General features: G+C 37.0%; 2 protein-coding genes across 5 annotated transcripts; one reads left to right on the top strand and one right to left on the bottom strand.

Moving 5' to 3' along the window:
* The first annotated feature begins 1,448 nt into the window (after positions 1 to 1,448).
* On the top strand, positions 1,449 to 11,706 carry LOC132607126 (uncharacterized). Of its 3 annotated transcripts, none has more exons than XM_060320956.1 (17): positions 1,449 to 1,601; positions 2,619 to 2,746; positions 3,789 to 3,834; positions 4,159 to 4,325; positions 4,445 to 4,562; positions 4,665 to 4,747; positions 5,896 to 5,955; positions 6,164 to 6,421; positions 7,517 to 7,613; positions 8,196 to 8,246; positions 8,404 to 8,484; positions 9,261 to 9,332; positions 9,656 to 9,718; positions 10,639 to 10,791; positions 10,989 to 11,046; positions 11,140 to 11,192; positions 11,283 to 11,706. In XM_060320956.1, exons 2-17 carry the CDS (start codon positions 2,646 to 2,648, stop codon positions 11,358 to 11,360), a joined length of 1,539 nt encoding a protein of 512 aa, XP_060176939.1. In that variant the 5' UTR covers positions 1,449 to 1,601; positions 2,619 to 2,645; the 3' UTR covers positions 11,361 to 11,706. The 3 variants fall into 3 exon arrangements, with proteins under 3 accessions (XP_060176939.1, XP_060176940.1, XP_060176938.1); XM_060320957.1 differs by lacking the exon at positions 1,449 to 1,601 and adding an exon at positions 2,228 to 2,504; XM_060320955.1 differs by lacking the exon at positions 1,449 to 1,601 and having other exon boundaries at positions 2,228 to 2,746.
* A 1,155-nt stretch (positions 11,707 to 12,861) lies between these two features.
* LOC132607127 (S-adenosylmethionine synthase 2) lies at positions 12,862 to 15,709 on the bottom strand. Of its 2 annotated transcripts, none has more exons than XM_060320960.1 (2): positions 15,530 to 15,709; positions 12,862 to 14,343 (listed from the first exon to the last, which is right to left on the bottom strand). In XM_060320960.1, exon 2 carries the CDS (start codon positions 14,339 to 14,341, stop codon positions 13,169 to 13,171), a length of 1,173 nt encoding a protein of 390 aa, XP_060176943.1. In that variant the 5' UTR covers positions 14,342 to 14,343; positions 15,530 to 15,709; the 3' UTR covers positions 12,862 to 13,168. The 2 variants fall into 2 exon arrangements, with proteins under 2 accessions (XP_060176943.1, XP_060176941.1); XM_060320958.1 differs by having other exon boundaries at positions 12,862 to 14,347; positions 15,530 to 15,708.
* Between the last annotated feature and the right edge of the window lie 9,894 nt (positions 15,710 to 25,603).

Raw genomic sequence — 25,603 nt, 5'->3', positions numbered from 1 at the left:
GTTTGGGGAATATCATCAATTAATTTATCTCCTTTTGATGTAACTTCAGCACATTAATCCCGGACTTTGTTGAGTTGTTGATAACAAAGAATGTTATTTTTCCCTTTCCTAGCAGATTTAAAGTTTGGGGAATATCATCAATTAATTTATCTCCTTTTGATATAACTTCAGCACATTAATCCTGGACTTTGTTGAGTTGTTGATAACAAAGAATAATTATATTCCCCTTTCCTAGCAGATTTAAAGTTTTGGGAATATCATCAATTAATTTATCTCCTTTTGATGTAACTTCAGCACATTAATCATGGACTTTGTTGAGTTGTTGATAACAAAGAATATTATGTTCCCCTTTCCTAGCAGATTTAAAGTTTGGGGAATATCATCAATTAATTTATCTCCTTTTGATATAACTTCAGCACATTAATCCTGGACTTTGTTGAGTTGTTGATAACAAAGAATAATTATATTCCCCTTTCCTAGCAGATTTAAAGTTTGGGGAATATCATCAATTAATTTATCTCCTTTTGATGTAACTTGAGCACATTAATCCTGGACTTTGTTGAGTTGTTGATAACAAAGAATATTATTTTCCCCTTTCCTAGCAGATTTAAAGTTTGGGGAATATCATCAATTAATTTATCTCCTTTTGATGTAACTTCAGCACATTAATCCTGGACTTTGTTGAGTTGTTGATAACAAAGAATATTATTTTCCCCTTTCCTAGCAGATTTAAAGTTTGGGGAATATCATCAATTAATTTATCTCCTTTTAATATAACTTCAGCACATTAATCATGGACTTTATTGAGTTGTTGATAACAAAGAATATTATTTTCCCCTTTCCTAGCAGATTTAAAGTTTGGGGAATATCATCAATTAATTTATCTCCTTTTAATATAACTTCAGCACATTAATCATGGACTTTATTGAGTTGTTGATAACAAAGAATATTATTTTCCCCTTTCCTAGCAGATTTAATGCTTGGAGAATATCATCAATTAATTTATCTCCTTTTGAATAATGTTATGACATTATATTTATAAATATTTATTTTTGGTCAAACATCCAATCCCGTGATGTCCTCACAAAAGAGGTATGCTTATAAGTTTTATAATCAATTAAAATTAAAATATTATTAATTTGAAATTATATATCAATTAATTTTTACAATATTAGTTACAAATATATGATTATTAATTGACATATTTTCAAGAAACAATGTATTATTAAATAACTAATTTAATATCATTTATAAAGACACATATTTTTTAAATATTAATTTTAAATTTTTTATAATCAAATGTTATTTTTAAATTAAACTAACTGTGTAATTACACTTATGCAACCAAACAACACACTTGTAATTATATTATGACAAATAAACAGATCATTATAATTACAATGTTGTGTAATTACTAGCTGTGTAACTACACAAATTCCAATTAGCAGGTGGCTTTCCAAACAGGCTCTTAAAGTCTGGGGAATATCATCAATTAATTTTTAGCCATTCTCTAAATACCAAAATCTCCCTTGTGGTCTATCAAAGCAAATTTTCTTGTTTTTTGAGCCATCCACCTTTCTGATTGTGCCCTTTAACTCCAGGTAAGTTTTCACTGTTAAAGTTTCAATCTTTTCAAAACAAAATCTTGTTGAGTAGTTCATTTGTTGGTAACAATTATCTTTGCATGAATTTATGCTTTTCTATGGAGACTGAATATTCCCTCTCCCTTATGTACTTCTCAAGATACAAACTAAGTGAACTTGGTTGATATTTCAAAATGTATTTTTTTTCCCATCCTGGTAGAGTAATTTGTGGTAGTAATGTAGGATGTAGTGCCCCATGGTAGATGGTTCAGCCACTCCCAGTGCCACGAAATGATTGAGAACTATGACGGGTCAATTTGTTTGTCTTATTTTTCTTTTTAGTTTGTCTCGGAAAGAACGCCTCTTTTCTTTTGTGTCTAACTCTTTAATTTTAACTTTCTGCACGACATCTTTAAGACCAAAAGATCAAAGTATATTTTGGCACATTCTCTGTTTCAATTTGTTTGTCTTACTTTCCCTTTTAGTCCGTTTAAAAAAAATACCTCTTTCCATTTATGACAATTCTTTAATTTCAACTTTTCTACCTGACATGTTTAAGACCACAAGATTAAAAGACATTTTAGTACATTATCCTTTTTAATTTATTTGTCTTACTTTCCTTTTTAGTATGTTTCAGAAAGAGCGCTTGCTCTTTCCCTTTTTGACAACTCTTTAATTTCAACTTTGTACATGACATTTTTAAGTCCACAAGATTAAAGGACATTTTGATACATTCTACGTATCTTTTGTGTTTTATTTTCTTAAACTCCTTACAAAATCAAACCTGACAAACAAATTGAAATGAAGGGAGTATATATTAACATTAGTTGAGTGTGCTCCAAAAGTTGGTTAAATTAGCTCTGATAAATGAGAAGTGCCAATGAATTGAGACAGAGGAAGTATTTATTGATTTCCATAGAGGTCCATGTTTTGTCTAAATCTATTTCAGAAGGGTTTTGTGCACTGACATGTATGCTTAGTTGCAAAAATTCAGAGATATTGAATCTGGGGTGTCTTATTTTGTCATTTGTGCAGAAAGGTTGAGTTTTTCCTAAAGAGTAGATGGAGATTGATAAAGCAGTTAAAGAATGTGATGACAGTAGGTTGAAGACAAAGTATACTAATGCCATATACGTTATTAAACGAGCACTCGCTCTTTATTCGTAAGCTTCTCTTGTTTTCCTCTGTCTTTTTGGTTGCTCTATTCTTGCTATGAAGTTGTAACTTGTCTCGATGCATTGATTCAACATTTTGTTAGTTGCGTTGGTATAAAGATACTTGCGGATTACCTTAAATGTACAACAATATGTTTGTTTGTTATGTGGAAATTGTTTTCCTTCGAAAATATTTTACATTAGAAACCTTTCTATGTTATTTTCTAGTGTAAGGTTGGGTAAAGAGTAGGTGACACATGATAATTATACAAGGGGGAGGATAGAGTGTAATGATAGTGTTTTTTGGTGAAGATATGTTTGAGCATTAAAGATGATATCCAAGTGTCGAAGAAAGAATTTGTATGGAGTAAGAGTTGGGATAATATTTTCCCAATTACCAAACACTGGAAAATTATTTATTATGAAAAGATATTCTCCTCCATACCAACTGCAGAGATGGCCAGCAGGTAAATTGGGACATTGCATAGAAAAATAGTTCAATAAAATTGATTCTTGCTGGCTACTGACTGAGCACTAGGATTAAATGTTGGATAATCTCAAGAGTTTAGCTGCATATAAGTATTTACTTGGAGATGAATTTTATTGTCAAACAACAACAACAACATACGCAGTGAAATCCCACAATGTGGGGTCTGGGGAGGGTAAAGTGTACACAGACCTTAACCCTACAATGTAGGGAGGCTGTTTCCGAACAAATTTTATTGTCAAAATATTTGATAAAGGGTGGTTGAAGAAAAATTATCAGTACACTATAATGAAGTATAAAAGATTGAAATTTAAAATCTTTTACTGATTTGGAGTATGTCAATACTGCAGTTAGTCGGTTAATGTCATGCTTTAGTGTGATAATATCAATATCCTAAGTTAGTTCTAGTTCGAAATTTGAACTTCATTCTTATGGTTTATGATCCAAACAACTTCGTTTATCATGATTTGGTAGTTTATCATTATTACTGTTCCTTTTTATGGTAAACTTGGTTTAGTGTTTCTCATCTTTTATCCCGCTGTTGGAAAACCGCCTCTTAAACAGTATACATGAAGTTGCATTTAGCTTCAATGGAGGGAAAGACTCTACTGTAAGTTATTTACATGCCTCTCAACTTTCTCAATTTGTTTCCTTCATCTTGAGTAACCAAAAATGTACATTAGGTTTAGTGATTGACAGGAGCCTTTCTTAAGTTTGGTTGGAATTGTACAATGATGTATGGATATATGTAAGATTCAGAGTGCTCCAAATTATTTCTAAAGACTAATTATTGAGTAGTGGAATAAGAAGGGTCCAAATGGAGTGAAATGGATATGGAGGATTCGTATAGCCTCTTCCAACTTGTAAGGGTTGAGGCAAGTAGTTATTGTTGTTGTGTTTAAACAACTATGTGATTTTTGATTTTACAATTCAGATTTTGCTTCACCTACTGAGGGCAGGCTATTTTCTGCATAAAGCTGAAGAAAGTAGTTCAAAAGATGTTGCTGATGGTGAAAGCACATTTCCAATACGGACAATATGTTTTGAGACCCCAAATGCTTTCCCAGAAATCAACTCATTCACTTATGAAACCGCATCCGGGTACGCGAGAAATGCTAGTTTGCCTTTTTTTCCCTTTGATACGAAAAACATATTTGGATTCCCTCTAATGATAGCAGTACTTTGGATATCATTTGAATTGATACTTTTTCTCTGAACAGTTACAATTTGCAAATGGATATTATTCGCCTCGACTTCAAAACAGGGTTGGAAGCTCTGCTTAAGGCTAATCCAATTAGAGCTATTTTTCTTGGTGTTCGAATTGGTGATCCTATCGCGGTAATGGAATAGATGTCGAACTTTTCCAACTACTCGACGATTTTCAAAATATTGATAGATGTGATCTGGGCTGACTGCTGCTTATGGTAACATACGTTTCAGGTAGGTCAGGAGCAATTCTCACCTAGTTCACCTGGGTGGCCACCTTTCATGAGGGTGAATCCAATTTTGGATTGGTCATACAGGTTCGACTACACTTAATAAACCCTTATGACTTCTTTTTATTGAATTACTATGGCATCATGTATAGTCGCATCTAAAGTCGGTGAACTTGAAGTAGCTTGATACTTAAAAGTGGGAGCAAGATAAGGGTGGGTCCCATATTCCCCCGGATATTGATCGGTGGGTCAATTGGGCTTGGACCAGCTAATTCACTGGGATTTCTTGGTTATTACAAACAAACAAACAAACAAACAAACAAGAACTTGCTAAAGGATAAGAACGGTAGAACATTTTTAAAGTGCTCGAGTTATATAAAGATTACGTGATAAGTGCTAAAAATGACGGGAATGGACTTCAAACTACTTGAGTTAGTTTTTGAAGTTGGCAATTATTTAGGTTGAATTTACAGTTTGAAATGAGGCTGAGGAAATCAAAAAGTTTAAAGTCTGCAAGTCAAAGACAAGCCTTATACTATATTAAAGATTATCTCGTGTGTATGCACTATCATATATGCTTTAGCGTATTATTATTATTATTAGTATTGCATCTGTTATTGCTCATGGCAAGTGATGATGGTCTTATTGGCTATTGCATTTAGGTGAGAATATATATTAATGAAGGTTGTAGATTGTAGTGTCTTTTTTTATTTTATTTTTAATAAATAAAATAAGGTCCATACTTTGAATTTACCTAGAGTTTTAAATGGAACTAAAAGTAGTTTTCACTTCTTCGCTAGTACCAAGAAGGGACACAGACAATCTTAATGGAACAACTCAACAACAAGAATGCCTCAATCCCAAGCTAGTTGTGGTCGGCTATATGCATCTTCACTATCATTTTCACTCCATTTGGACCTGTTCCTTTCCAATATTAAGTAAATGGAAAAAACTCTGAGCCAATTCAATCTGACTGATGATCGATGTTGACGAGGATTAATGCTTGGGCATTATCTAATTTCTTTGCATGTAGTTCTGCGGTAGAAATTTTCTTTTACTGCTCGCCCTTTTGAGATAGCATCACCTCCTGTTTCACTTTTCGTATAGTTTTGTTTACTTTTCCATGGAAAATGTTCATCTAACAGTTTTTCTTTTGAAAAGCTATCATCTATTCTTCTGTTTGTTTCTTATTTTTGACAATTAAAATGACTAATTTTTTAAGTTTGATATGGCAGAGATGTATGGGCCTTCCTTTTGGTTTGCAAGGTTCGATACTGCAGCCTTTATGATCAGGGGTAAATTCTCAGTATGTTGCTTCAAATATCTTTACAATGATTCTTCATTCAGCAGCATGATAAGGATATAAATTTTTGAGATTTATACTAAAATCTATGACATATTTGCTCTTGTGAAGTGGTTGTGATAACTTTTACTTTTCAAGTTCAACTTACTTACAGAAGTGTAACTTCATTTATCTGAGCATTCTATTTCTTTCACTGATAGGTATACTTCAATTGGGAGCATTCATGATACTGTTCCTAATGCACTATTGTGCATCAGGAATGGAAACAATAGCAAAGAAAAGTTTAGGCCAGCTTATTTACTTCCTGATGGAAGGCTGGAAAGAGCCGGAAGAGTAAAGAAGTACACTTCTCCAGTTTGTGGGAAATTATCTTCCGTTAGCAATGGACTGAAAATCGAGGATTTCAATTCCAATAGTATGCTTACTGCCTCAATTATAGCTGTGGGAGATGAAATTTTGTAAGTTATTGGTGCTATACCTGTATTATGGTGATGTTGTTCTGAGGCTTCTTGTTATCATATCCAAGTTTTGGTGCATTTTCAGCCAATCTCTGCACTTTTTTTTTCTTTTCCTTGCATATTTTCCAGTATTTCTTCTTTTGAAGTCAAATCAATCTGTCTGGAGTATAAAGTGCTACTCTCTGGAACTCTCTGATTCTCTTCTTATTGGATATACCACTGGAACTTTACACGCGTTGTTTTTAACACAAACTGAATCATTTGGGGTAATTTATGTCCTGCGTACTGCATTGCAACACTTCTGCAATCACATAGTTATCTGGGACCTAGTGTTCATAGCAGATCTTTGAGAATAAGTTTCCTTTATTTCAAAATAATTTTCTCTCTAGGTAAAACTTTTCATTTGAGAATTGTACTGTAATCAAGGACGTTATTTTGGCCTATAAACAAAACTATCCTTCCATCTTCACAAGACTTGTTTCAGAGTTTTTCCATCCTTCATGGTTTTGCTATATTAATTCTATGAGGATAGTTACATGATGAGGGGTGCGCATGATGATGAAGTCTCGTTTACATGTTATGTTAACTAATTTTGACGTATATTAGGAGATCAGCTGAACATGTAGAGGCATCGTCAATTCCTTCAATTTTCATTCGTCAAATAAGATATACTCCCTCCGTCCCAATTTATGTGACAGTTTTTCCTTATTAGTCAATCCCACAAAGAATGACACATTTTTATATTTAATAACTATTTAACTTTAAAATGCCTATTTTACTCTAATGAGATGATTTATAGCCACACAAGTATCTATGACTTATTTTAGACCACAAGTTACAAAAGTCTTCCGTTCTTTCTTAAACTCCGTGGCCAATCAAACACCATCACGTAAATTGGGAAGGAGGTGGTATTCATTTTGTTATTAGTATATTTTGATATGTTGCTCTATGTAATGCAATAAACTATATCTTTTCAGATCGCACATCATCTATCTGTTGCAGAGAATTGATACTTAGCATACAATATATATGTAGTATGACCCTAAAGTATGAAATTTCTGCTATTGATGTTTTTCTCTTGGTTCCGTAGCTCAGGTTTGGAACTGTAGAGGACAAGTTGGGCTCTGTGTTGTGTAGAAAGCTCCATTCCATTGGTTGGACAGTGTCGCTGCTTGCTGTCACTCGAAATGATGTTAGTAATAATTATGACTTGACAGCATAATTTATGCTTTTATTTTTTTCAATTATGCGGTAAGCATGAACTTGACATTAATTTCCCATTGGAAATTGGGTTTCTGATTGATACTACAAGAGGTTACCATTCTTCCCTTTTGTTTTCTTTTTCCCTGTATTCTGTTCTTCAACTTATGCAGCGATCCAGCCACCAGCCAAAGTAATAAAGGCAAATAAGTACTAGGAAGTTGATGCACACTTAAATCAACTAATAATTGAACAACAGATTGAGTTATAAACGGTAGAAAGTGAATCCAAAAAAGATATAGAAAAACATCAAATTTTGTCTCTATAATAAGCTTCAGGATCTCCTAGCGAATGAAATATTCTCTCGACCATGCCAAGCCAACTTTTTGGTAGAACAGTCTATTGTATTACTTTTCTGGAGCAGGATCTTTTTTCTTTATAAGTTCTGTTAAGTTGAAGTCAGTTTCTGCTCAAATTCCAGCTTGGTAATTAAATGTTTGATGGACCTTCAACTTTTGTAAAATGAACTTTATGCTAACGTCTGTTTTTTTAATCACATCCTTTTCATATGCAGATAGATTCAGTAGCCGAGGAAGTTGAGAGGCGGAAGTCCACGGATGACATGGTAAATGTTTATTTTCATTGAATTACTTCATTGCTTTTGTAGGGCTTGTTGATATGTGTTCACCAGCCTGTTATATGAGTGAGACAGAGAGAGGAGGGGGGGGGGGGGGGGTGCCCACATTTTTAACATGTCTATTCCAAAATTGATTTCACTGCAGGTATTTATATATGGTGGGGTAGGTCCATTGCATTTGGATGTCACTGTAGCTGGAGTTGCAAAAGCTTTTGGAGTTCGCATGGTATGTAATATAGATCTCCTAGATCCTTCTGCTACTTCATGTTCCATGACTTAGTGCGAGAATAGCTTCCAAATGATTCATCCCCTTCAGCACCCTTCACAATCACAAGTTAGTATTGCTTGTAAGATATTATAAGAAATAGGCACATGTCACATGCTTGGTGGCGCATGCATCTGAGACACCGTTGGCTTTGCTTTTAATTTTTTTTCACCAATGGGCTAGTGTCCATTTATGAATTTAATATAGGACATACTTGAAGCTGCAATTTGTTACTTTCGGCGCTGGAAGGTCAAGTTAAAAGTTCCTAAGAGACCAGCACTAAATTTAGAAAAGAAAGAAACACGATGACAAGATGGATGTTTGTCATCTATCATTAAATTACCAAGATTGTAAATATCTGACTATACAGTTTTGCAATTCTGGTTTATAAATATAAATAAATTTAGAAATGTATATCAGAAATCTAAAGATTCACAAAAACTACTTTTAAAATATGTAATTGCATAATGTAATATGCTAGAATGTTTCACAATGATTGAAGGAATAGGTTGTTGTCGTCTTATGTTGTATTGAAATATACTCACCTATTGAGCTAGCTTCTGGGATTGAGTTAGTACCAAGGGTCCACTGTCCAAGCATCCCACATATTTAAACGATGCAACAGTCTTTTCAAAGTCCATGCCGCTGATCGAACATTCTTTTAAAAGTGTTATTTTGATACTCCACTTTGTAAAATGTATCAGCATCTCTAATGTTTTCATAACTTCATTTTGCAGGCTCCTGATGAAGAATTTGAAGAACATTTAAGGCACCTGATTGGTGAAAAATGCACTGGCGACAAGAATGAGGTTAAATCATAACTCATTACTAAGACTTGATATTATACATCCTGCAAGATAAAAGTGGTGGCCTGATAATTTTGTCCAAGGCTGATCTAGAACACTTGCGGAGAGATTTTTTTTGGTATAATCTCTAATTAAAAATCATGCACCTTAGTGTAGCTGATGTACAAGATAATCTGAAAGGTAGAAGAAAGTGCAATGAATCAGACACTAAACCAAAGTGTTCTTTATATATTTCAAATGTCATTAAATTTATGATTTATGACATTCCAACAATTAAAGCTTCTCTGCCTGTAAGAATTAAATTTTTGTTTCTTTTCCGACTACAGATGGCACAGTTGCCTGAGGGTATTACAGAATTGTTGCATCATGAACAGCTGCCTGTGCCTTTGGTATGTGTGGCATTATCTGCGATTGGAATGTATTATGATTATTGTATTCTCTAACTTGATGCCCTTCTTAGAGTAGACATTGTTGGAATTTATTCTCAAGCAGTATTGTATGAAAAAGTTTCACATCCAGTTCGTTAGTAGCATTAAGATAAATTATTAGGTTCTATAGTTTTATTCAGATATTAAATATGGTAAGAAAGCAGATCAGCCTCACACAATATTCTTTATTGTGTCTCAATGTTTGGACTTGATTATGTTGCATTTACTTGTAAGCTGAACTGGGTTATTATGCAAAGATAAATACAGGGATATCATACAAGGATAAATTTCTGTCAGAAAGATGTCAAATTAACTTCTAAAACAGATTCCTGGTTAATCGTCCTTTAATTTTTTGAAATGATCGCTAAATAAATTAATGATTCACCATCTATTTAGCTGGACTTAATTTTAGACCCCCTTTCTTTTCCCTCCCTGATGTGCACGCGTCTAATAAATTTATTCAAAAATTAGCATTTAATGAGTGTCGGTGCAGCAATTCTTCACTAAAAGTTTCCTTGTCCTTGTCCAAAGCTACTTCTCCATTGGCCTTCCAAGTTTTAAAAATAGACAACTTTATATTATAAGAAACGGAGAAAGAGTCGGTGACATTGAGCTCTTAATGGATTTAGGAAGTGGAAAGACTGGATTTGAACCCTATGAAAGTCATGTTGAATGTTCTTACATAGGGCTAAAATGTTCTGTTTTCTTAGAGTTGTCAGTGTGGTTAATTACTCCGAAGAAACAGATCACTGATAGTGAACTCAGCTTTGTCTTTGTGTGCTTTCCTTCTTAATCATCTCATATTTATTGTTTGCTCTTTAATCTGTGAGTTTAGAATTTTGAAGCTCGCTTTATTTTAGCATGTGTGTTCTCTTTTGTAGATCAAGTGTCGTAATGTGATCATTCTAACTGCAACAAATGTTGCTGAGCTGGACTTAGAATGGCCTTGTATGATTGATTCATTAAAATCTAATGGCGACCTGGTATTGATGGCACCATTTGTTTCAAAATGCTTGGCAACGACTCTTTCTGATGTGAGTGTTTTTCAACCCTTTCTTAGATTTTTTTTCTTTTCCATATTTGATTCTTTTCCTCGTTGATGTGTGATCATTGAGTCTATCTTTTTGCTTTTCCTCCTTTTAGATGTATCTTTGTAAAATGGTCTCCTGTTAATATGTATATCATTCTCTCTGCAAATTACTAATAACAATTCGTTCCCCATGAATTGCAGGTTGAAGTGGCTCAACCTCTGTCAAAGCTTTGCCTTCAATTTCCTGATCTGTACATCGGTAAATTGTTAATATCATTTACAAGATTAATGGTTTATATGATCCGTTTATAGCATTTTGTATTAAATTATTCCTATTTCCTTTGACATGAAGGAGGTTATCGAGGATCAAGAATAGGCCCTCTTATGATTAGATTCGAAGGCAAGGTAAGAACTTTTACTGGAGACGTCACATAGTTTTGAAGTTCGCATTATACTTCTGGATTAAGATCAGTATTATTTTCTGTGTTACTGTAGGATCTGACTAGAATAGAGGCAGCTTCTCAGTCATTGTGCCAAAATTTTCAGCCTGGTGCATTCTCTGAAACTAAGTGACGACTATCTACTCTGATGAAGGCGGCGATTAACGGAACTGCCTAAGAAAAGGATTTTAAAATTCCATGTGACAATTTAGGAGGAGGATGGACATGCTAAAGGAAGCAGGAGCAACATTTCAGTTGAAATCAAGGCGCAGTTAGAAGCAGATATTTTTCTGGCAAGTATTAGTAACTTAGGCAAGGCAATTTAAGGAAAGTGAAGTAGGGTCGACTGATATAGGCTTATTGAAACCTCTGGGATCTTAACTGCAACTTTATTTCAGACATAATATTTCAGAATCTCTTAAATTCCATAAAAAAAGTTTGGGTAATTGAGATGGTTACCATCTAATCCTTTTTGGTTTTATGATGTTTACAATTGATTATGGAGCACTGGCATTTTACTGGTTCTGCTACCTTCTCATAGTCATGTCCCTTGACATAACAATTCCTTTTGCGAAGTGGTTGTCAGCAATTTGGATGCTTAAAATAGGTTCTCGACGGGGTGATGTGTTCATTGCATGTGTCGCTTTGGCACCACTGGGGACAGCTGCCTTCTGTTGTTTTAGACAAGTGAAGAGTTTATAACCTCTCAAGAGTCTAGGTAGAAATGAAAAGATGGCAAACTTTGAGTTGTCTATGGACATGCAATACTATCTGCATGTGATCTGGGAGCCTTTGCTTAATTCTCTAAATGCAGGATCTGGCTGAAAACAGTGACACCTATTGGTTTAAAAAGGATCACTTTACTTCAAGAAAACACATCTCACTGCAACATTTTCTTATTTCCTCTGTCCTAGTGCGAGTTCCAGATGCCAAACAATCAATCTAGCAGTCTATACTCGATCCTTTATTTCTAAGTTCTATTTTTTGGTCTTTTAAAGCTGCCAGGTTCTTTGGTACTTTTGATGGTGTAATTCGAACTCCTCTGATGGTAAAGTACTGAAACAACACCAAAATAAGCAACAGCCAAAATCCCATATGCGTAAAGAACCTTCTTAATGCCTACTTTAATTTACATTCAAACACCATCTTCTAGAGAACACACAAAGACTAACCAGAAAGACTCGAAATAGATTTACAAATTTGGTCTAATTTCCTGGAAATAACCTTCACTAGTTTCCCAACGAAATGTGAGCTGTGGAAAATGGAGAGGTTTACTAGCTTCAGTTAGCCGCGGATCCAACTATAGACATCCAATTCTTTTTGTTATTGCACTCAAGAGTTCATTGGAGAACTTTCAGCTAACAATTAGGATTTACTTTTCTAAGATAAAAGTTGGAAAAAAAACAGGACTGCAGCTAAGGAATATTGTGTAAAATTTAATAATACAAATTATTACTAGACTTTTGAGCCTTATAAAGTATTTAAGATTCTTAGATGGAACATAAACTGCTAGAGCACCTTGGTAAGCCGCCATATTAAAAAGAACCGTCGTCTTAATGAGAAAAGGGAAAAGATACCCCGTTTGACTACATGGAGTAAAACTAAAACTGTATATCCAAAGAAGGCAGAATCAATAGTTCAACATACCGCATTCTCATTAGATAATGAACACAATTAAGTACGGGGGATAGCAGAATGAATTACGGTGGCACATTGAAATTAAGTACTTCAAACGAAAAAAAAAAATCAACAGGATCAATTGCTCAGAGCTCTTAGAATCCCTGAAAGTATGAAAAAACTTCCTCAGTGTACTCACACAATAGCGCCGTAAATGTGAAAACAGATATCAATATACTCAATGAAGCTTGTTTATTGGTCCGCAACAAGAATAATAGGGACAAGAATATTGGTAGGCATAAGTTGTGAGTGGGGAACTCTCTCTCAAGCTTTAGGCTTGAGGGGCTTGACAGTCTCCCAGGTGAAATCAGGATCATCACGACCAAAGTGACCATAAGCAGCAGTCTTCTGGTACCTGAAGTTGCCTCCTCTCAGCAAGTCAAGATTAATTGCCATCATTCCTGGCCTGAAGTCAAAGTTCTCCTTGATCAGAGCCAAAATATCCTTGTCTGGAATGGTTCCGGTTTTGTATGTGTCAACAAACACGGAGAGTGGTTCCGCCACACCAATAGCATAAGAAACCTGCACAATGCAACGGCGAGCAAGTCCTGCAGCGACCACACTCTTTGCTGCCTGTCTCACAATGTAAGCACCGCTTCTGTCCACCTTGGTGGGGTCTTTCCCTGAGAAAGCACCTCCACCATGAGCACCCCATCCTCCATAAGTGTCAATGATGATTTTCCTGCCAGTGAGTCCAGCATCTCCATGTGGACCACCAATCACAAATCGACCTGATGGGTTGAGGTGGAAGATGGTTTTGTCATCAAGGTACTTTGCTGGGATCACGGGCTTGATCACATGCTTTTTCAAGTCTTGAGCAATCTTCTCATTTGTGACACCTTCATCGTGTTGAGTTGAGATGAGAACTGTGTGAACTCTAATAGGGACCATAGCACCATTCTCGTTCTTGTACTCAACTGTAACTTGTGTCTTGCCATCAGGTCTGAGCCATGGGCAAGTCTTGTTCTTCCTCACTTCGGTAAGCTTGGCACCGAGCTGAGTAGCCAAAACATGAGTAAGGGGCATGAGTTCAGGAGTTTCATCGGTGGCATAGCCAAACATGTGACCTTGGTCACCAGCTCCAATTTCTTCCGGTTTCTTGGTAAGATGACCATGGACTCCTTGGGCAATATCGGGGCTCTGCTGTTCAATGTTGACAAGGACTTTGCAGTGGTCAGCATCGAGACCGACATCAGCTGAGGTGAACCCAATGCCTCTGCATGTGTCACGTACTATCTTCTCATAGTCCACCTTGGCCTTGGTTGTAATCTCTCCAAAGACCATGACCATGTTTGTCTTTGTGCAGGTTTCACATGCAACCTTGCTCTCTGGGTCTTGTTCTAGGCAAGCATCAAGAATGGCATCTGAGACCTGGTCACAAAGCTTGTCGGGATGCCCTTCGTTAACTGATTCTGAGGTGAACAAGAAAGTCTCCATGTCTAGCTAAAAAATTAAGAAAATATGTCAGCACTTATATCTCGAAAAGTTCTATTCCCAAGAAAATGAAGCAAGCTACTCATAAACATGTCAATGCATAGAATCCATCAACTTAAGGAGACATATGTTAAGTTAATAGCGGAAAAAAAATGATGAATGTTAAGTTCCAGAAATCATCTCATATTGACCCCTCCACTTAAGACATTTTGACAAGTTGGACTTCCTAAAATTCAGAGTGGACCCTTTGAACACTTTTAAGGATCTAATTTACACTAGTACAACAACAACATACCCAGTGTAATCCTACGAGTGGGGTCTGAGAAGGGTAAGATGTACGCGGACCTTACCTCTACCTTTTGAGGGGTAGAGAGGCTGTTTCTGATAGAAACTCAGCTCATCAGAAAATGTCCGGTTTATCACACACAATTCTTTGTGAAATTATAAAATGCAACCACAATCCTTCAGCATTTGGCCCACAAAATTTCATTAGAGAAACTAAAGACGCCACAATGTTCCCAAAAATTGCCCCATTTTCACCACTTTAAAGTTTTTTAAAGACCAGTTGCTCTACTTAATCTAAGTTCTTACGATCCCAAGAAAGATTTAAATTATTTCATTTTAAACATATGGTGAGACATATTTCACCAATAAAAAAACATAATTCATTAATTTCCATCATTTGCCCCCTAACCAACCAAATCATGGGCCAAAACAAACATATTTGTCACCTTGTACAAGAAAACCAGTTTAGCAAATGAGATCTGCATTATCTTCAGATACTATAACAATACAATACATCAATGTCATGAAAATTTTCTTCTGACTTATTAACGAGATCTAAACGTACAAACATATATCAAAACAGGGGTGGATGTAACCTTTTTTCTATTTCATCTGAACCCATAACTTTCGACACAGAGAATAGTCCAATATCTCAATATTATTATATTTGAAAACATAATTTTAATAGTACAACTACAACTAGTAGGATACGCAAAATCTTAAAAGTTGAACCCATTAAATTTAAATGGCATAACATGATTTTGAAACGAATATAAGAAAACATAAACGTACGAAATGTTAATTTAATCGAAATCTATGAAAAGGTGCATGCAGAAATGTACCAGATCTATAATCTAATGAGACAAAAGTAAATTTAATAAACAATTTTTGAAGAATAGTACTAACCTGTTAATGAAAAAAAGAAAGTCTAGATCTGAGGAAGAAGAAATGAGAGAATATATAAAAAAGAGAAATGGTGTTTTATGGTAAGAATAATGAAAGTATAAGGGGGAGTTTATATAGATGCTGAAAAGTAGGAAGAAAAAAAGGAGGGTTTTGCCAAAGACTAGCTCTATTTCTTCTCACTTTCCTAGTTTACCAACCATGCTTCACCAACCCCTAATGGCATGATTCACTCATTTAATAAGCCTTTTTTTTTTGGTTGGTAAAATACTACTCACTCCGTCCCAATTTAAATATCTTACTTTTCTTTTTCGTATGTCTCAAAAAAAGTGTCTCTTTATATATTTAGTAAGTTTTTCAATCCAAGACAAATTTAAGACCATAAGATATAAAAGACTACACACATCTTTTATTTAAGATTACAAGATTCAAAAGTATCCCTTTATTTTGTTATACTTTATGTCAAGTCAAGCTAAGAAATGGAACAAAGTGAGTAATTTAATAAGTTATTGATTCAATTTATGTTCTACGTCTGTCTCAATTTATGTGATACATTTTTCTTTTTAGTCTGTTCTAAGAAGAATGATACATTTCTATATTTAGAATTAATTTAACTTAAAACTTTCCCTTCTACCCTTAATAAAATGATTTACAGTCACATAAATAAATATCTATGAGTTGTTTTAGACCACAAGTTTCAAAAGTATTTCTTTCTTAAACTCAGTGCCTAATTAAATTATATCACATAATTGGAACGAATGGAGTAATATAGGAGTAATCCTAATATATGATTGAAAACAAGTTTTATTAGATATTTTCGTTTGAGGTGTATGTTAATACTAGTTAAGAAGATGCCGTGCAATACGCAACCCAACTCCAAAAGAATGTTATTTTAAGATATTCTTAAATTTGTACTTTTACCTATTCAAAACGAAAACGTCTTTGCTCTTAATTTGTAACATTTTCATTTAGTATAAGATTAGATCTCTTCCTAAGATACATTTTGTTAAAATTATAGTGTAATACAGTTTTTATAATCATAAATTTAAATTGAATAATTTTCTCCTAAAAGATAAAATGCAATATAAACTTGGTACAATATTAAATTTAGTGATGTATTTTTATTAGCTTAAGTATTTTCAATACATTGCTCAAAATTTTGGATTCTATAGCTTATTCAATTTTTTCTCTATGGTTTATGAAATGTTAGACAGTTTATAATAGTATGATTTTGAAGAACTACTCAATGAAGAAATACCACATAGCTGGATATAAGTTATGCAAGGCAAAGAGAAAATGAAAGTGAAAGAAAATTCAGTCCACATTGTCAAAAAGTGATAGTTGTAAAAGATTGCAATTGCAACGTGTGCCGTGGAAATTGAGGTGGCCCCCAATTCAGCAAATTCATATACATGTGTCCAAAGATTATCAAAGATATCAAAGGCACAACATGAAATGACCAAACTAAGCAGGGATGTTGACGGTATGGTGGCTGCTTAGGCTATTCGCATTTCATTATAAGTATACTTTCTTCGTTCGTCTTTATTTGTCCACTTTTAATTTTGTACATTCTTTAAAAGATAATAAATGAAGTACATAATTTATCAATATATTTATATTAATTGATACATATTTTTATTGAATTTAAAAAATAAATTGAAGTGAGTATTTTAATACTATGAGTAAAATAGGAAAAAAATAAATTATCTTCTCTTGAAATGATAAAAGTGATAGGTAAAAGTGAACGGATGGAGTAATAATTAAGAATAGCTAAAGAGAAAATAAATAAATAAACACATTGGAATTCAAAACATAAATAGTTTGAATTCTTGTAAATTCTCAAAATTCTCAGATAGGCACGTTTAAATCATTCTTTTTGGTCATGACTCATGAGTATATTCAAATGATGAGCTTCAAGTGAAATAATGCTTTGCACATTCACAAAATTTTAACTTTATCACTTCAACAAACTTTTTTCGCTCAAATATTTTTAAAAACTTCAAATTAAATTAATTGATATAACATTTATTTTAGTTGAATTAGTTACGAATGCACAAGCTGTCAAAACTCTTAGTACATATTTCTGTCACACCAACATTCGGACCTACTTAGGATGATCCTTTGGATATTATGTCACCAATCATGAAAGTACAGTTGCTTCTATTTTTGGGTGTGCACGCAGTGCATTGGCTGCTTCTATTATTTCTTTTAAGCAAAGAAAAAAAGAATTTGGTTGAGGTTGGTGGGAGTATGTGATGCATTTTGGCTTGTTTCCATCGAAGATGTTGTACAACTTGCATCAAGAATTGTATATATATGTTGAAAGGTCATCGAATTATTAGTAAGCCTTTTCAACCTACCTTGGAAAATGGTTGTTAGATGTCACTTCATTTTTGACAAACCATGGGGTGGTTGTGTGAGTTGTGTTTTTTTCCTTTCACCAACTATGTGGTAGTTGACTATTTGGTAAAACTTGATAAGGAGGGGGGCAAAATACATCAAATGACATTTAAATTATACCCAAAATGTCGATATCACATCTAAACTATATGGGCGACCTATTATACATCTGAACATCTAAAAACTGAAATTATTTGCTCCCTGAGAGCTGATGTGGCATAAAATGTAAAAATAATTAAAAAAAATAGGCGCGTTTTAATTAAAATTAATTCATTTTTCCTTTTTTTTAATACCAAATTTATATTTTTTTAATCCCACCCCCACCCCCAACCCCCACCCGTCCCTTTCTTCTTTATTTCCCCACCCCTCCCCCCACCCCCAACCCGTCCCTTTCTTCTTCATTTCCCCACCCCTCCCCCCACCCGTCCCTTTCTTCTTCATTTCCCCACCCCTCTCTTTCTTCTGCACACCCTTTTTCTTTCTTATCTTCTCTCCTCCCCCTCATTTCCTCCATTTTTCTTATCATATTCATTATCTCCTTCACTGTAATTTATCAGAGGATTAAGAAAATTAAAATTAGTATGAATGTGCAAATGAAAATAAAAGTGCAAATGAAAGATGAATGTCTTTGCTCTGAAATCAATGGTGACTTGCTATTGTGATTTATGGTGATGGGTTGGTGGGGAATGATAAAGAGGAATTGATAGTGCTATTTTGATTTTAGTGGTGGCTATTGAAATCATTGGAGGTGATGGTAGATGAAATTAATGGTAATGATATCGTGACTTTTTCTAGTGTTGGTAGTGGTCTGAAATTGCAGTGGTGGGGGCGGCGTGACGGTGGTGCTGGTGGCGTGAAGGATTTGGGGGGTGCGGGTGGCGTGAAAGATTTGGGGGGTGGGGGTAGCCTGAAGCATTTAGGGGGTGGGGGCGGCGTGACGGTGGTGACTGGTGGCGTGAAGGAGTTGGGGAGTGGGGGTGGCGTGAAGGTGGAGAAGAAATCGGGGTGGGGGTGGGGGCGGGGGCGGGTGAAATGAAGAAGACGGTGGAAATTTAATTTTTTAACTAAAAGAAAAGAAAAATAATTTAAAATTTAAAATTTAAAATTTAAAAGAAATCTGATTTGGCGCTGACGTGGTGCTGACGTGGTAGGCGAGTGTATTACACTTTCCATTGTGCAAGTGGTCATCAATTTGCAGAGGGTAAATAATTTCAGTTTTTAGATGTTCAGGTGTGTAATAGGTCGTCCGTATAGTTTAGGTGTGATATCGACATTTTGGGTATAGTTTAAGGGTGATTTGATGTATTTTGCCTAAGGAGGGGCAATGATGTAAAAAACCATTTTTCCCACCACATAACAATGTATTATTCAGTAATCGAAATCAAATTAGATAATTCACCATAAATATTGCTAAAAGTATTGCGGGTTCTGTATACGGTAAAAATCGGATGTATACAAGACCGGTGAGACCGGGGACTGGGGATAAGAAGAAACAGGCATGAGTACCAAGTCTTTCCTTCGGACTGGTGAAATTGCACCAGATGCGGCTGATCCGAGAAAAGTGAAGCAAATCTGTTTGGTCCAGTATCTCCGGACCAAACTCCGCATCACAGCCAGCCCGGTTTCTCCATGACCAATTTGATCGTGGCCATTAGTCCGGTTTCACCATGACTGAGTTAATCGTGGCCGTTAGTCCGGTTAATCAGTTACAAAATTGCCACGCGTCAAGACTGTTCTGTCACATTGTACCCCAGACTGTACAACCCAACCTTATCCTTTTAGGATTTCTTTATTCTAAAAGGGCTTTATGTTGTATGCAAGATCCATAAGACAAAACTATAAATAGGGGGGCATTTCCCTACTTTTAAGGGTTGGCTTCTTGAGATCTAGAATATTGTAATAGCAAAAAATACATCAAAGCATTATCTTTCTCTTTGGTCCGAATCTGTGGAGTTGTGATCTTTCATTCAATATTATATTAGCTTTAATCATCAACATTTACATCTTAGCTCAAGTTGTTGACGCATATAGTTCATATATATATATATATATATATATATATATATATATATATATATATATTTACTTACCTTCACACATAAGTTCATACATATTCCATACCAACCAAAAATAGATTAAAATTTATTCACATATCCTACACTTCACTTACAAATTCAATTTATTACCTGATTTCGGGGTAAATAGGCGCCCACCGTGGAGCTAGGATAATAGTGGTCTTTTAATCTTGGCTTCTATCTCTTACCCGTTAGATTAAAAAATCTTTTGTTGATCTCTGTGAAAATGGACCAAATGGCAAGCAGTGGACAATCTGGCCATGTCAACAACGAGATCGTGGCCGAAAACGAGAACAGTGGGCTAAGGGACTTGCCAGCAGATCCCATCGACCCAAATTCCGTTGATTCGAGGGAAGGCCTCAACCGACAGAACACAGTGAACTAGGAGAATGTCACCCAGCTGGCCACTGATCCCTTAAATACTCACAATTCAATTACTTTACCCCGGGCACAAGGCCGGAAAGTACCGGATACCCCGGATGAGATTAACTTACATTTAATTTTTGAAATATTGCAGGAACAGAGAACCGCCATTGTCGAACAAGGAATCGCAATAGCCCAACTGCAAAGCAAAGATGACAAAGCGGCCCTGGAGAGGTCGAAAGACGTTGCCTCACCCAGAAGGGATGAAACACAAATAGTCGAAAGCAATGGGTCAGGAGACGGTTCATCCACCGAAGTTCTGAGAATGCTCGAAACATTGGCAAAGCGGACAGACTCAACTGAGAAAAGGGTGGAAGCATATAAATCTCGGGTGGATCAGATTTCGGGGGCTCCGCCTATTCTAAAAGGACTGGATTCAAAGAGGTATATCCAAAGGCCTTTTCCTCCAAGTGCAGCTCCGAAATTGATCCCGAAGAGGTTCAAAATGCCGGATATCCAGAAATATGACGGCACAACGGACCCACAGGAGCACATGACTTCATACACCTGTGCCATAGAAGGCAATGCCGTCGAAGAGGATGAAATTGAGCCTGTGTTGTTGAAAAGGTTCGGGGAAACCCTATCAAATGAAGCATTAACTTGGTACGATCATCTGCCCGAGCATTCAATCACTTCTTTCGAAATGCTAGCGGACGCGTTCATCAAGGCCCATGCGGGGGCTAAGAAGGTGCAGGCCCGGAAGGCGGATATCTTCCGCATAGCCCAAAGGGATGATGAATTACTACAAGATTTCGTGAACCGTTTCAAAAGGGAACGGATGGAGCTCCCTCTGGTTTCGGAGGAATGGGCTGCACAGGTTTTTACCAAAGGGCTTAATCCTCGAAGCTCGACGGCCTGATTCAAGCTGAAAGAAAGCTTGTTGGAATATGAAGCTGTGACTTGGGTCGATGTTCATAACAGGTATGAATCAAAGATTCGGGTAGAGGATGACCAGCTCGAGCTCCCCCTGAGGCCCGTAAATATGAGCAAAAGCTCTGAGAGATCGAGGAAAAATTACAAGCCGAAGTCAAGACCATCGAGGGAAAGGTATCGGTCGTACTCTCATTCGGAAAAGCCAAGCTTCAGGTCGGAAAAATTGAGGGTTGGTCCCAGTCAATTCTCTCGAGGTGATAAATGGACCGAGCGCCCGTCGAACAACCGAGGTCTATCATTTAGAAGTGATGTGTGGGGACCCCTGGTGGGACCCTGGCCCTGGTGGCCCATGCATGCTGACATGTCATGACATACTCAGGTATTGTACGTGAGAGGGTGCTTATCCAGCTCGAGAATACACGCTGCAGCGCCTCGAACCCGCGACCTTGCAGTCACCTTTACATTCCTCTGAGGGAATCGTCTCTTACCAGTTGAGGGCTGGTGATGAAACAGACAAAGGTTACCGTTGTGAGAGAGAAGCGCAGCCGGGATTTCGTGCCCGAGAATTCCATCTCCTTCAGCAACGAGGATGCAGAAGGCATCATTCAGCCACATAATGATGTGTTGTTAATTTCAATTCTTATTTTCAAATCACAAGTTAAACGTATTTTGGTTGACTTGGGTGGCTCGACCAATATCATCTGGTGGAGAGTGGTTGAACAGCTAAGGCTACTCGATCATATTGTACCGGTGGCCCGAGTGCTTAGTGGGTTCAATATGGCGAGTGAAACCACAAAGGGGGAGATTTCTCTGCCGGTCAACATTGACGGCACCGTTCAGCAGATAGTGTTCTATGTCATCGAAGAGGATATGAAGTATAATGCTCTGCTTGACAGACCGTGGATACATAGCATGAGGGCTGTGCCATCAACATTACATCAGCTGTTGAAATTCCCAACACCGGAGGGGATCAAAAACATCCGGGGTGAACAGCCCGCTGCAAGGGAGATGTTCGCGGTCGAGGAAGCGCCACTCTTTCCCAAAAAACCGGATCCAAAGGAAGATGAGTCAGTCGGTTGCAAGGACTCTAAATAGCAACTAAAGTGTACGGGTTTGACAATGGAGCAGAAAGGGTCAGATCCGGGGTATGAAGAAGATGATTTCGGTGTACCCAGATCATTCGTCTTGCCGGATGACTCGGATGCAACAAAGTCTACAGTAGATGAGCTGGAGCAAGTCATCTTGTTCGAATATCTACCTGATAGAAAGGTATACCTGGGCACGGGGTTAACCTCGGAGCTCAGGAACAAGTTAATTAAGTTTCTTCAAGCTAATGTCGATTGTTTCACGTGGTCCCATATAGATATGACAGGTGTGCTACCGGAGGTGACGACTCACAAACTCAGCCTTGACAGGAGATTTCCCCCGGTGAAGCAGAAGAGGAGGCCTATGGCAGAGCCAAAGCACGCCTTTGTAAAGGATTAGGTAACAAAGCTTTTAAAAATTGGCTCTATCCGGGAGGTAAAATACCCGGAATGGCTAGCCAATGTAGTGGTAGTGCCGAAAAAAAGGTAATAAATTTAGAATGTGTGTTGATTATAAGGATTTAAACAAAGCATGCCCGAAGAATTCATTTACGATGCCTCACATCGATAGAATGATCGATGCGACGACCGGGCATAAGATATTGAGTTTTCTTGACGCTTACTCCGAGTACAACCAAATCCGGATGTACCCGGAGGATCAAGAGAAAACAACCTTTATTACTCGGTACGGGACTTACTGTTACAATGTCATGCCCTTCGGATTAAAAAATGCCGGTGCAACTTATCAACGCCTAGTTAATGGGATGTTCGAAGAACAAATAGGGAAAACAATAGAAGTTTATATTGATGACATGGTAGTCAAGTCCCTGGAAACAGAGGACCATTTAAAACATTTGCAGGAAATTTTTGATGTACTCCGTAAATACAACATGAAGCTTAACTAGGAGAAATGTGCCTTCGGTGTTCGGTCGGGCAAGTTCTTGGGTTTCATGGTGTCTAACCGGGGAATTGAAATTAACTTGGATAAGATCAAAGCCATCGAGGATATTGAGGTGGTAAACAACGTCAAAGGAGTGCAAAGGCTCACCGGAAGGATAGCAGCGTTGAGTCGGTTCATATAGAGATCCTCGGATAAAAGTCACCGTTTCTTCTCCTTATTAAGGAAGAAGAATGACTTCGTTTGGACATCGAAATGCCCAAGAGCCTTGCAGGAATTGAAAAGGTACTTGTCCAGCCCGCCTCTGCTGCACACACCGAAGGCGGATGAGCAGTTGTTTCTCTACCTTTCAGTATCCGAGGTAGCGGTAAGTGGTGTTTTGGTCCGAGAAGAATCAGGTACGCAATTCCCTATATATTATGTGAGGAGAACTTTAGGGGATGCGGAGACCCGTTATCCCCACCTCGAAAAGTTGGCGTTGGCATTGGTAAGTGCTTCAAGAAAGCTCAAACCTTACTTTCAATGCCATCCGATATGCGTAGTAACTACATATCCTCTAAAGAACGTCATGCATAAACCGAAATTGTCGGGTAGACTGACCAAACGGGCCGTAGAAATAAGCGGATATTATATCGAATATAAATTCCGGACGGCCATTAAGTCCCAAATCTTGGCCGATTTTGTGGCAGATTTACCTCGGTACTGATCCCCGAGGTTGAGAAAGAACTTCTGCTAACCTCGGGGAAGGCTTTGGGTATTTGGACTTTGCACACAGACGGGGCCTCGAACCTCAAAGGTTCCGGGCTAGGCATCGTCCTTGAAACCCCCGCTGGGGATGCCATTAGACGGTCAATTAGAACTATTAAATTGACTAACAACGAAGCCGAGTATGAGGCTATGATTGCAGCTTTGGAATTAGCTCGGAGCATGGGGCCCGAAGTAATTGAAGCAAAATGTGACTCCCTCTCGGTCGTTAACCAAATAAATGGCGTATTCGAGGTTAAGGATGAACGAATACAAAGGTATCTGGAGAAAATTCAAGTGATACTACACCGGTTTAAAGAGTGGACCATGCAACATGTACCCAGGGAGCAGAACAGCGAAGCCAACGCATTGGCCAATTTGGGCTCCTCAATCGATGGGGAAGAAATCAACCCCGGCACTATAGTACAGTTAACGAATTCGGCGGTAAAAAAAAGGCATGCTGAAATAAACACGATGGGTCTAACTTGGGATTGACACAACAAATACATCGATTAGTTGCAAGATGGAAAGCTCCCGAATGACCCGAATGAATCACGGTCACTAAGGAAAAAGGCAGCACGGTTCTGCTTGATAGATGGCCAATTGTATCGACGGTCTTTCTTCGGTCCCTTGGCCAAATGTTTGGGTCCCGGAGAAACCGTCTATGTGATGAGAGAAGTCCACGAGGGGACCTGCGGTAATCACTCCGGTGCAGAAGCTTTAGTTCGAAAAATTATCAGAGCTTGTTATTACTGGAACCGGATGGATGAAGATTCGAAGAATTTTGTCCGGAAATATGATGGGTGTCAAAGGCATGCCCCGATGATTCGTCAGCCCAGGGAGTTGCTACATTCGGTGATGTCACCTTGGCCCTTCATGAAGTGGGGAATGGACATTGTTGGTCCTATGCCATGAGCACCAGGTAAGGCCCGTTTTATTTTGTTTATGACTGACTATTTCTCCAAATAGGTTAAAGCGCAGGCCTTCGAAAAGATTCGAGAAAAATAGGTTGTTGACTTCATAAGGGACCACATTATTTGTCGTTTCGGCATCCCGGCCGAGATCACTTGTGATAGCGGTCCTCAGTTCATTGGCAGCAAATTCAATGATTTCCTCGAAGGGTTGAAGATCAAGAAAATTGTATCAACTTCGTATCACCTGTTGACACCCAATTTTGTCCCTCATTATCTAATTTTATTCACTCGGGTTCTAAATTTATTGACAAGCTAAATACTTTATTTTCACTATTTTATTTTTTATTGCTACTACTACTAATATCGCTACTTTTATTTTTAACATTACGAACATTACTTTATCACAAATTTTAAATGTTCGTCATCGTTTCATTTTCGGGTTCGGACTCGTTAAATTAATTACCACACAACACTTTGTTAAATTCTTATTTTTCCTACATATTAATTATTAATTGTCTCCACATAGTATATATTGTACTAGTTAGTAAATTAGAAACCCAAAAATAACTAAATAGAGGAGGAAGGATCAGCAATTTTCAGCTAAATTAATGGCCCAAAATACAAATACAAAATTATTCCCCTACCCAAATAATCAGTCCACATTT

The sequence above is a fragment of the Lycium barbarum genome, chromosome 8 (assembly GCF_019175385.1).
Source record: "Lycium barbarum isolate Lr01 chromosome 8, ASM1917538v2, whole genome shotgun sequence".
Lineage (NCBI taxonomy): Eukaryota > Viridiplantae > Streptophyta > Magnoliopsida > Solanales > Solanaceae > Lycium > Lycium barbarum.
The sequence above is the reverse complement of the archived record's forward strand: the minus strand, read 5'-3'. Positions and strand labels throughout refer to the sequence as shown.